Source organism: Brienomyrus brachyistius, unplaced genomic scaffold (assembly GCF_023856365.1).
Source record: "Brienomyrus brachyistius isolate T26 unplaced genomic scaffold, BBRACH_0.4 scaffold61, whole genome shotgun sequence".
In the NCBI taxonomy this organism is placed as follows: domain Eukaryota; kingdom Metazoa; phylum Chordata; class Actinopteri; order Osteoglossiformes; family Mormyridae; genus Brienomyrus; species Brienomyrus brachyistius.
In genome coordinates this window covers 45,394-58,882 of record NW_026042336.1, presented here as the reverse complement: position 1 = coordinate 58,882, position 13,489 = coordinate 45,394, and the positions used below count along the sequence as shown (strand labels likewise).

At 42.5% G+C, this 13,489-nt stretch overlaps 1 gene segment (V, D, J or C); it reads left to right on the top strand.

Moving 5' to 3' along the window:
• Nucleotides 1-302: 302 nt before the first annotated feature.
• On the top strand, nucleotides 303-10,425 carry LOC125725123 (Ig kappa chain V region K29-213-like). The segment is given in 7 exon segments: nucleotides 303-434; nucleotides 1,233-1,298; nucleotides 1,788-2,268; nucleotides 2,461-5,044; nucleotides 9,071-9,191; nucleotides 9,312-9,361; nucleotides 9,910-10,425. Coding segments are annotated over 4 exon segments (561 nt in total).
• Nucleotides 10,426-13,489: the final 3,064 nt, after the last annotated feature.

Genomic DNA, 13,489 nt, shown 5'->3' with positions numbered 1-13,489 from the left:
GTTATTGACGTTTAGGAGAGTGCCAAACACATTAACGATGCACATTTTTCAAATAAAGACAGACACAACACTAAAGAGATGAGAAAGACACAGTTGAATATGTAACATGCGTTTTATGCAGAAAAATAGTGTAGTTAAAACCATCTGGGATTTAAGAGGTTAAACTCAATTGGCTTGAGTGAAGCCACGCCCTCTCATAAGTGAAGAACAGGAATATTCCGGTTTTTCCAGGTTGCCTGAAAAAATTTAGTCACGTAGTTTTCTTAGACGGTGTATTACAAAGAGCAAAACGTTTTTTCTTTTGGAGATACACCGAAATATTAAAGAAATATTCAGAGAGCGAGACAACATTGGTTGTGATGGCTGAACGTTTTTTCCTGCTACTAGTCACCCATGAGGCACGGAGCAGCCGCGTGAGCACATTTTGACCAGAGGTACATTTTCCTTATTCGCTAAACGTGTGTGCAGTAAAGAGGCACAATTTAGTAATTTGGTTTAGAAATATGTGTATTTTGAGTTCATTATATAATTCAATACATTTCGGTATTGAAGTGAATGTACAATTCTTTATGCTGTAAAAGAAAGGTAACTAATACTTATCTCTCCGGAGTACCTGTTAAAGAAAGGTTATTTGTTGATTAGCCCACTTAAAAAAAAAATTGGTTCTCGTACTTGTTTGTAGATTTGCATTTTGTAAATTCCTCGTGTTTCAACATGTTTTAATACACGTTCTTTCTAGATATATATTTTAAAATCTTGGTTGTTCATTTAGAATGGAAATGACAAACAGAATATTGGTTTCAAATAGTATCATTTTTATATTCACGAATGAAACATCAGCATAAAGTATCCAAATCCATGGTTAGGAAGGCATTTATGAGATGCACATGGATCAAGGAATTTACATTCTTGTACTTTCTTACATTTAATATATTTGAAATGCAACAAACTGGAAGAACTGAGGAGGCGTACTAAGTAGGTCTGCTCTCTTCGGTATGTATTTTCAAATATGTATTTTCTTACATATTTGAAAGTTCAAACAATCAATCAAATAAAAAAAAAAATCACTCCCCCCCCCTGATCCACCCCCTCCAAAAAAAAGGACATTATGTGTAAAAGTATTTTCTTTGATATAGTGTCATATATTTGATTAATTATAACTGTAATGATTAGACAGAGTGACTGATATAGTAAATATTGTAGTGTATTATAATACCTGTTTGCTTACGCAGGTCAGGTCCTTTTAGCGGGAACCTAAACTTCCTGGAGCTGCATTCGAATATCGTTGGATGTTGATGGTGAGTCACCCAAGGAACTAAACCGATTCTTGTGTTGACAACTCATATTCATTTAACTACCGGATTTGTGGTAGGACTGTTAAATTGTTTTATGCAGTTTACGTAACTAATTTGTATTTCATTTAAGTTGTTATATACTTACCCTTTCTTCACCTGAGTGGAGTTGGACTAAGAAGGGTAATCAAAAAACATATTGGAACTGGTGAACCTAAATCTAAAAACATCCCTAAGTGTAATCTACGGCCAATTACAATTTAATCTTGACGTAATTGGTTATTGATTCTAAATTTAGCTATGAAAGTCTAAACATACAGTAACTAAACCTAAAATAGGGTAAATTGGTTAAAGAGGAATTTAAATCTAGTTTTAATCAGAGAAACTAAGGGTATAAAACTTAAGCTCACAGATTCAGTTAATGTGTATTTTATGTTTGGTTGTGCATTTTATTTTCTGTGTATGTCTTTCCATTTTTCATCCCTATCCATAAAGCTGGAACTGGCGTGAACAGGAAGTTGGGGGAGGCACTCAATGGTAGGGCGTCACTGCACTTACTCAGTACTTCCTCTACAGCTCTCTGTGTAGAAAAATTGAGTTTTCAGTTACCATGGCATTCACAAGGTCCAAGGAGGACGACACTAATTCAGTATACCCCAGCTTTATCCATGCAAAACACCAAGACAAGCTTAAGCTACAGAATGGTAACAGAGATGGGACAGGACAAGGATTCACTATTGTGAATAGCACATCTTTACCTCAACCACTTTGACCAACTCGACCAGGTCAATTTGGCGTGACTCCACAGGCTGGGGGATCTCAAGACTGCTCTGCTTTGCATCCTCCAGTAAAGGCTCAACTGCGAGAAAGCATGGATTTGCCAGGTCAAGCGTCTGAGCCTGAGGAACTGAGAGATGATCTACTAGTGTGATTTATGCTGATGGAATTTACCTCTGGATCGCTTCTTTTGTAGCAGGTACATGAACCAGTTGAAAATCTTCACAAATCGATTTACTGCTTTAAGCTGCGGCGCTTTATCACAGCTACTAGCTGGCAGTGTCTTTGGAGTGAAGCCCTAGAGTGTTGGTTTAACATGCATCAGTTAAGCAAACCAATCCCATACATCCATCCATCCATCCATCCATCTTTTGTTACTGTAATTTTATAGGAAGGGTAAATACCAGTGACCTCAGCAGACCAGCTAATCATCCACATCCCACCAGTTTGCAAGTGGACCAACCTTTGTGAAGAACTTGTGGCCACGGATATTCTGCGATGACGGGCGATCCCGTGGGTCGATTTGAAATATTTTGCCCATCAGTTTCCCAGCTTCAATACCGAGGTTCTGGGGTAGAATAAATTTAGCTTCTTTGATGTTCTTTATCATTTCACAGCGATCGTCGTGATCGAATGGGATTTCCCCAACCAGAAGCTGGTACCTGTAGTAAGAAAGGCAGCAAAGGTGTTTGAGGTCTTTCACATTTGACATAAAAATGCTGTGCTTCCAAAAGAGCAATTCCTCTCAACTGTGTGCCAGTATTCATTTTTCTTTTCTATTTCAAGTAGAAAAAAAAACATATTTATGTATGTTAGACACATGTCTTCTTAAAATGTTAGACAGATTTTATTAGCCATGCTGATCTTTGGCCGGGAGGAGGGTTGATAGGGTATACGTACATGACACAGCCCAGTGCCCAGACTTCTGCTTCTGTTCCATGGCCCTCCCGTTTCCACACTTCTGGAGCCATGTAGACTGGAGTACCACACACTTTTCTACAACACACACAAATGGAAAACGTTAAGCGCACATGTGCTTTAGTTTGCTGTATAAACAAATTTGAAAGCTTAGCCAGGAATTCTGCAAAAAACACCTACTTCTCCCTCGGCTCCAGCTTGACCGCCAGTCCAAAATCTCCAATTTTCAGTTCCATTTTGTCATTCACAAATAAATTTTCTGAAAGACAAACGAATTTGCATTAAGGATAGACTCAAATACTTTGCCAAACTGCAGACTTTACCAAATTGATAAATTAACACTACACAGAAATCCAGACGAGCTACACTCGCAATGCCATGTGAAATGCCAGCATTATTAAACAGAGAATTGAGTAAAGCGTGAGTGCATGTACACATACCGAACTAGATGTCCCTATGGACATAACATTGCCGGTAGATGTGTTTTATCCCCGATATCAGCTGTTGAATGTAATAGCGGACTTCGGGGTCAGAGTCCCGCGAGCTTTCAGGATGTCACCAAGTGTCTGGGCAGGGAGAAACAGGGGCAGCCTGATCCATCACAAAGTCTTTGCCTTAGTAAGATGTCTATAAAAGTCAGGGACTCACCTGCCTACTGCACAACTCCATGAAAATATACATGAACAGATCGTCTTCAAAAGAATGGGAGAAGCCCACAACGTTCTTGTGCCGTGGTTTTTTTTCAAAATCTCCACTTCTTGACACACCTGAGTGAAATATCAAACACCATCTCATCAAGTATTGTAACAGGGAAATGCAGATAAACTGCAAAGAGGGATGACATTAAGCACAATCCATACCACATACCTCCTCCAGTCCCCAGGAATGTAGAGGTATGACCATCACAGCAAAGGTGTCACCACTTTCAAGGTCGGTCATCTTGTAGCACTTGCCACAAGCACCCTAAAGAACATGTCAATAAAGGGCATTTCTGACTGACCCTGTTCAAGCATCTCCTCTCCGCAGAAAAAAATCAACTGTAATCACTTTCAACAACAACTTTATGGTGCACACCTGTCCCAAAAGCGGCCAAGACAGCTGGGCAATTTGAACTTGCTAGATGGATTACATCACCACATTGAAAATTCCATGGACGGAAAAAGAGGTGAACTTGCTAAGACATTGCAACAAAACACGGATAAAAACTTTCATTACAAGCAACTTCATTGAAGAAAAAAAACCCATCTCCGTTATGTACACCAAACATTCAGTTTCGGTAATGCAGTAACACATGCTCAGGAATAAAGACTTTTATGTAGTGTGCAGTGACTATCACATCATATGTTACTGCGGCTCTTTAGGCACTCAGCTATCGGTCTCACTTTGTCATACAGAACAGGGATTCATTTTCTGGTGAAAAACTTCCTATGTGGTATGTGATACCTCAGCTCCAAGATGTGGAGCAGTTATCTATTACACCGTAAGGCTGGATATTTTTACAAATAAAGGTGGCAATGGTGTCGGTTATTGCCTTAGAACGAGCTGTTAGCTGGCAGGGTGTGAAAATTAGGGCGTTTATTTTTTTTAAAGAGTTTTGTGTTATTTGAAAGCATTGTGAAATGTAAAAAAAAAAACAGTAATGATATGATGAAAATGGGAATACTGACGTTGACAATGCCAATATAATATTTTGGTATGTTAAGGCATGTTTGTTCTCTGCTTTAAAGAAAGGGGGATGTGTTGATATGTAGTGCAGTACTTTTGGTGACCAGCAGAGAGACCTGGAGGGTTGGGAGGAGGTAAAGACAAGGGGTAGGGAGACCGACGGCACAGAGCAGGTTGTGGGTTTGCATGGAAGATGTTGGTGGTTAAATAAAAGTTCATTGTTCATGAAACAAGGTCTCTTCAATGACATATGAACAACACAATGTATCTCTTCCTTCTCATGATAATCTGACTCGCCAAACATGCCTCCAGCTCGCGTGATGTGGCCGAGGGACTTGAGGAGAATTATACACTGACAGCAGTGGAGATGAGAGCGCACTTGAAATTATCAGGTAAGAGAGGGTTAATCGAGCAAAATGTACAATTATTGGTCAGATAATGTCGGTCAAATTTCTAAATAATTATGGCGTACGAATAATGATATATCCGTAAATCGTATTTTACCGATTTAAAGATGTTCATTATTCATTGTATTGTCACGCCCCCCTCGGGAGAATGCAGCGGCAGCAGCCACACCTGAGTTACGTCAACTCCCTGTTTAGTTCTGCTTGGCGCTGCATTATATGCAAGGTACTGTTGAGGGTTTTCATAAGAAGTACAGGGCGGTCTTCCTCCTGTCTACCCCGATCCGGTCCATCCGCCTGCTTTGCTGCCATTCCATCCCATCCCATCCTGATCCTCCCGGACCTCTTCCTTGTACTTGTCCTTCGTCTCGCATGCCACCTGTAGAACTGGCTTTTGGACTCGATTGTACTTGCTGATTCCAGTTCTGTTTGCGTGTTCCCAACAATAAACCCCGTACAGTACGTTGCCTTCTGTGTCTCTACCATCCTCTGGGGTTGCATGTTGTGCAGTACTGTAGTAGCTTGGATTCAACCATTAGATGGCAGTAGTAGCATATAGTTGGAGGGAAGTAGAAGAAGGCAAGAGAGGGAAGTTGAGTGTTTATGCGTTGTTCCCGGAGCTGATAAGTTAATAAATATTAAACCTCTTGCCATCCCCAAATGTGTCTCGGCTGACTCTCAATATATCAAAAGTACATACCGTCTATTTATTTATGTCTGCCCTTCAAACCGCTAGATTCCTTCACTAAGCAGGAAGTTTGTCACGACAGCTGACACCAAATCTCCTGCTGAGCTGGTTCAGACAGAACTATCCTCAATTCACCACGAGGGGGCGCCAACGCAGCAGCTTAGTTCTATTGTTTCTCTTTTTCAAAGACAGTTTTTCTCTTCACAAAAGGACAACTTAACTGAATAATGCACTTTCATAGTAATTGTTTTTAATCCGTGTTAATGTTCTGAACAATGACTACTAAAGGTTCTGTAAGGTTGTCCCACATACTATGGATTTTAAGTTTTTTATCAAGGTGTTAAAATGTACCATCTATTTTCTGCTGAAAGTTGCCAGTCCTGTGTTTTATGTCTAGCAATTTGTACAGTTTCTTCAGTATGGCGCATAAACACATGCCATCATCTATAGTATGAGAATCTCCTCCAGAACTCTGCATTTCCTCAAGATTTTTTCTCATGAACCTTAATTTGCCAAGCATGTATTGACTGGGCACAGTACAGTGGTGCAATTTCTGACAATGAAAGAACATCATGGACCCCTACTCCCCATTCCTTAACCCGATCGAGGGGCTCTGCTCAGCATGGAGTTAGAAGGCTTACGATCGCCAGCCACATGCTCAGATGACCCTGCTGGCTGACATGGATGCAGCATGTGAGGACATTACAGCAGATGCCTGCAGAGGCAGGTAAGACATTAGAAAAGATTCCTTTTTTTCTTATGTTTTATTCTTTCTGTTTTTTCTTATGTACAAATACATAAGTGCACATTAGGATGCTTTTTCACTATTACGTAAGTTCCCATGTGAACAGCCAATCAGATCAGCCTGATGTGTGTCTCTCTGTTTCCTCTCTGTTTCCTGCCCTTTCATCCCGACCATGACCATGATCTCTCACTTAGCAGCAGAGCAGTTTATTCTAAACAGTGGAACCGCAAAGATGTTCAGACTCTTTGGTCTTCTCATTTTCATTAGTAGGGTTCTATACTATTAAATCATATTTTGTGGGGATTTTTATATATCCTGTACGATGTGATTAGTGTAATAAGTATTTGGCCATTTAATCTTCATCATATGTAATGGGTATTCTGATTATTATTATGATATTTATTTATTTGCTTGTTTGTTTGTTTGTTTGTTTATTCATTTGTGTTTCTCTCTTTTTCCAGACACTTCACTGGCTGTGGATGTTGTTCAGCCCAGATACCTGATGAGGGTCCAGCATGGAGACAGTGTGACCCTGACATGCTTCCGTCCAGAAGATATTTCTTTTGCAGTTTGGTTTTAGCAAGCTGCTGGTCAGAAGCCCCAGCTCATGGCGAAAGCACTTCTCTACGTACCTGGTGAATTTTACAAGGGATATAAAAACATAAAACGTTACTCCTTACTGAATGCAGAGGGGAGTTTTAACCTCACTATTTCTAACGTGGAGCCGTCAGATTCTGCAGTGTATTATTGCGCTGCTCTGTTCTATAATGAAATCGCATTTGGAAATGGAACCTTTGTCATAATCACAGATAAATGAGATTCCAACTATTTTCATATTTGCTTTATGAAAGTGTCAATAATATTGTCCTTTGACAAACATTTTTGACAGTTGAGCTCTGTGTCAATATAAAATTAACCAACATAGTTGATGTAGATTGCGAGTATTGGTCCTTGAATGTTTTTCTATATACAGCATTAAACAAAAACATTTATAAAAGCTTTCCAATTAGAATTATAAACTTTTTATTATTATTACACGCATAAATAGCTGAAATATGTAAAAATAAGTATACAAGAATACAAATTAATAGGAGGCATTACGTATCATCTTACTTGTGTGAAGTGGATTTAGTTATGTGTATACAGTTATGTGTTGGACCCCTCCTGATGTTATATTTATACATGAACATGCACTGCATCACATCATTATACAGTTTGTTACATTTATACATGAACATGTGCTGCATCACATTATTTCACAGTTTGTTACATTTTGCTTGCTGTCAGAAATCTTCAGCCATATGGAATCTTCAGATTTGGAAAAATGTTACACATTGCAGCCTCTTTCAAATAAATTAAAGGAAAATGTTTACATTTCAGTTTTGAGTTGATATATATATTACTGCGTAAAAGTCTTAGGCGACAAAGAAAATATATTCTTAAAATTTTTTAACTCAACAGTCAGTGTATATTGTCTCAGAAAGACATGCTATAATATAAGAGTCGGATATGCACCATTCAGAACTGGTTTGAGAATGGACCTTAAATTTCAATTAATTTTGTTCATCTGAAATAAAGTTGAATCGCTGTTGAAAACAGGATGCAGAATTACAATTCATTTTTGAATTTAAGGAAGCAGAATGAATACGTATTTGAATTCAAATAAATTCATATACATACAGTACATATAGCTACAATATAGCTTTTAGCTATACAGCCAAATATTTAAATATGAATTACACATAAGCACATTAACATCGTTGTGTATCACTATTATAATTTTATTCAGAATGAAATAATGCAACATTTGAAGTGTCACCTAAAACAATAATTATACTGTCATTTTGTGCACCATGGTGGATCTGCTCATAGGAAGAGCTGAGTGTCTCTCCTTAGAAGTCAGTGTTGGCTGCAGTGACTGCAGTTTCTAACCTAGGAAACGTCCCAAACACTTTTCCTGCATCAAAAGTCAAACTAGTCCCTATTCCTGCCATGAAAGCTTCACATAATGTCACCGATAACTGAGCCAACCATGTTTATCAGAGGATGCCAACCCTTTGGCTGCAGCTTTCTCTGCACACGCTGAGAGAGTCTTCAGTGTAGCAGGAAAAGATTTCAGGCCAGAAGATTGCAGATTAAATCATGAAACCTTTGAAGATATTATGCTAATCAAATGTAATATAATAATAAATGTAATCATGTTTATTTGAATAAAGCATAATTGCATTTGCCATGATGTCTTGCTTTTTGCTGTAGTGCTATGGTAGAAGGGAAAAACTTACTTTTCAACACACAAGAAAATAAATAGTAGAAACCGCATGAAACCAAGTAATTCCTTTTGCGATGCACACTTCCTATTTAATGTTTAAAAAATAGACAAACAAAATGGTCAACATAAGCCAGAGGGATATTGATAGTCACGAAAATCATGAAAATATAAAATACACTTTACACACTTCATTTCTTTACATTGAAATTAATTAAATTCATCTACCTTCATGCACTAACATCAAACATATGATTATACAATTATAATGTTTGTTCTTATCATATAATGTTTGTTATTGTCATGCCCATGCAGGCGGAACCCACCGACTAGCCCGTCTCGATCACGCCCACATGGGCGGGACCAGCCAGGTGCTCCGTAGAACGCTTAATGACGGAATGGATTTAAGCACTGAGCTCCATCGGGACATTGCGAAGTATTGAGCCATGCTATTGAGCCATACCGAGCAATCTATTGTCTATCGTCTACCCGTTGCTTCCTACCTGTTCCGTCCGCCCAGTGTACTTACCTTGTCTGTTCCTCTTCCTCTTCCCAGACCCGTTCCCGAACCTGAACCTCCTGCCCCGCTGAGACCGGCTTCTCCTGGTACTCTTTCCCTGTGTTGTCATGTCCCGTGTTTGTTCCTCTTTCGGCTTCGGACACATGCTTCTGCCCCTCGACCATTCTCCTCGCTTAGCCCCTTTCATTGCTACGTACTAGTGCTGCCAATAAAACTTCTGGCTGCATGCAATTCTGGATCTCCGTTCCACTTCTTGGGCCAGTGTTACAGTTATAATATAATCTTTGTTATCATATAATGTTATCAATGTATATTAAAGCTGTTAAGGTATGTTAGGATATTAAGGTATACAAATTACATGGTGATTATGAATGTTATATGAATGCATTGTAAATGTATAATGTAGGTGCAGTTAATGTAAAGTGTTACTGAATATATACTAATAAATAGTTATACAACAAAAAGAGACAAGAATGTCAACTATTCTCCAAGAAGTTACTTATTTTATGGATGGATAGAACAACATGACATCCATTCCAAAATATTTCTAAAATCGGCAAGAAATATTTTTCAGGATCTGTGTTTTCCATTGTGACTCTCAAAGCGCTGTCATCATGAACATTTTGCTTTTCAGGTAAAGACTCCAACAGCAAGACTGTGGTACAGCAGCCTGTGTCTGACACTGTGTCTGACACAGACTCTGTGAGCCTGCAGTGTACGATAGAGACTGGGAGCTGTGCAGGAGAACACAGTGTTTACTGGTTCAGACATGGATCAGGAGAATCCCTTCCTGGAGTCATTTACAGCCACGGAAACAGGAGTGATGAGTGTGAGAAGAGCCCTGAGGCTGGATCTCCTACACGGAGCTGCGTCTACAGCCTCCCCAAGGGGAACCTCAGCCTCTCCGATGCTGGGACTTACTACTGCGCCGTGGCCATGTGTGGGGAGATGCTGTTTGGCAATGGGACCAAGCTGGATATAGATGGTAACACCCAGTGAGGGGAGATGCTGTTTGGGAACGGCACACAGCTGGATATAGATGGTAACACCCAGTGAGGGGAGATGCTGTTTGGGAACGGCACACAGCTGGATATAGATGGTAACACCCAGCGTGGGGAGATGCTGTTTGGGAACGGAACACAGCTGGATATAGATGGTAACACCCAGTGAGGGGAGATGCTGTTTGAGAACGGCACATAGCTGGATATAGATGGTAACACCCAGTGTGGGGAGATGCTGTTTGGGAACGGCACACAGCTGGATATAGAGTGTAACACCCAGCGTGGGGAGATGCTGTTTGGGAACGGCACACAGCTGGATATAGATGGTAACACCCAGCGTGGGGAGATGCTGTTTGGGAACGGCACACAGCTGGATATAGATGGTAACACCCAGCGTGGGGAGATGCTGTTTGGGAACGGCACACAGCTGGATATAGATGGTAACACCTATTGTGGGGAGATGCTGTTTGGGAACGGCACACAGCTGGATATAGATGATAACACCCAGCGTGGGGAGATGTTGTTTGGGAACGGCACACAGCTGGATATAGATGATAACACCCAGCGTGGGGAGATGTTGTTTGGGAACGGCACACAGCTGGATATAGATGGTAACACCCAGTGAGGAGAGATGCTGTTTGGGAACGGCACACAGCTGGATATAGATGGTAACACCCAGCGTGGGGAGATGCTGTTTGGGAACGGCACACAGCTGGATATAGATGGTAACACCCAGCGTGGGGAGATGCTGTTTGGGAACGGCACACAGCTGGATATAGATGGTAACACCCAGCGTGGGGAGATGCTGTTTGGGAACGGCACACAGCTGGATATAGATGGTAACACCCAGCGTGGGGAGATGCTGTTTGGGAACGGCACACAGCTGGATATAGATGGTAACACCCAGCGTGGGGAGATGCTGTTTGGGAACGGCACACAGCTGGATATAGATGGTAACACCCAGCGTGGGGAGATGCTGTTTGGGAACGGCACACAGCTGGATATAGATGGTAACACCCAGTGTGGGGAGATGCTGTTTGGGAACGGCACACAGCTGGATATAGATGGTAACACCCAGTGTGGGGAGATGCTGTTTGGGAACGGCACACAGCTGGATATAGATGATAACACCCAGCGTGGGGAGATGTTGTTTGGGAACGGCACACAGCTGGATATAGATGGTAACACCCAGTGAGGGGAGATGCTGTTTGGGAACGGCACACAGCTGGATATAGATGGTAACACCCAGCGTGGGGAGATGCTGTTTGGGAACGGCACACAGCTGGATATAGACGGTAACACCCAGCGTGGGGAGATGCTGTTTGGGAATGGCACACAGCTGGATATAGATGGTAACACCCAGTGTGGGGAGATGCTGTTTGGGAACGGCACACAGCTGGATATAGATGGTAACACCTATTGTGGGGAGATGCTGTTTGGGAACGGCACACAGCTGGATATAGATGGTAACACCCAGTGAGGAGAGATGCTGTTTGGGAACGGCACACAGCTGGATATAGCTGATAACACCCAGCGTGGGGAGATGCTGTTTGGGAACGGCACACAGCTGGATATAGATGGTAACACCCAGTGAGGGGAGATGCTGTTTGGGAACGGCACACAGCTGGATATAGATGGTAACACCCAGCGTGGGGAGATGCTGTTTGGGAACGGCACACAGCTGGATATAGATGGTAACACCCAGCGTGGGGAGATGCTGTTTGGGAACGGCACACAGCTGGATATAGATGGTAACACCTATTGTGGGGAGATGCTGTTTGGGAACGGCACACAGCTGGATATAGATGGTAACACCTATTGTGGGGAGATGCTGTTTGGGAACGGCACACAGCTGGATATAGATGATAACACCCAGCGTGGGGAGATGCTGTTTGGGAACGGCACACAGCTGGATATAGATGGTAACACCCAGCGTGGGGAGATGCTGTTTGGGAACGGCACACAGCTGGATATAGATGGTAACACCCAGCGTGGGGAGATGCTGTTTGGGAACGGCACACAGCTGGATATAGATGGTAACACCCAGTGTGGGGAGATGCTGTTTGGGAACGGCACACAGCTGGATATAGCTGGTAACACCCAGCGTGGGGAGATGTTGTTTGGGAACGGCACACAGCTGGATATAGATGGTAACACCCAGTGAGGGGAGATGCTGTTTGGGAACGGCACACAGCTGGATATAGATGGTAACACCCAGCGTGGGGAGATGCTGTTTGGGAACGGCACACAGCTGGATATAGATGGTAACACCCAGCGTGGGGAGATGCTGTTTGGGAACGGCACACAGCTGGATATAGATGGTAACATCCAGTGAGGGGAGATGCTGTTTGGGAACGGCACACAGCTGGATATAGATGGTAACACCCAGCGTGGGGAGATGCTGTTTGGGAACGGCACACAGCTGGATATAGATGGTAACATCCAGTGAGGGGAGATGCTGTTTGGGAACGGCACACAGCTGGATATAGATGGTAACATCCAGTGAGGGGAGATGCTGTTTGGGAACGGCACACTGCTGGATATAGATGGTAACACCCAGTGTGGGGAGATGCTCTTTGGGAACGGCACACAGCTGGATATAGACGGTACACCCAGTGTGGGGAGATGCTGTTTGGGAACGGCACACAGCTGGATATAGATGGTAACACCCAGACTGGGGAGATGCTGTTTGGGAACGGCACACAGCTGGATATAGATGGTAACACCCAGCGTGGGGAGATGTTGTTTGGGAACGGCACACAGCTGGATATAGATGGTAACACCCAGTGTGGGGAGATGCTGTTTGGGAACGGCACACAGCTGGATATAGAGGGTAACACCCAGCGTGGGGAGATGCTGTTTGGGAACGGCACACAGCTGGATATAGATGGTAACACCCAGATTGGGGAGATGCTGTTTGGGAACGGCACACAGCTGGATATAGATGGTAACACCCAGTGAGGGGAGATGCTGTTTGGGAACGGCACACAGCTGGATATAGATGGTAACACCCAGATTGGGGAGATGCTGTTTGGGAACGGCACACAGCTGGATATAGATGGTAACACCCAGCGTGGGGAGATGTTGTTTGGGAACGGCACACAGCTGGATATAGATGGTAACACCCAGCGTGGGGAGATGTTGTTTGGGAACGGCACACAGCTGGATATAGATGGTAACACCCAGCGTGGGGAGATGTTGTTTGGGAACGGC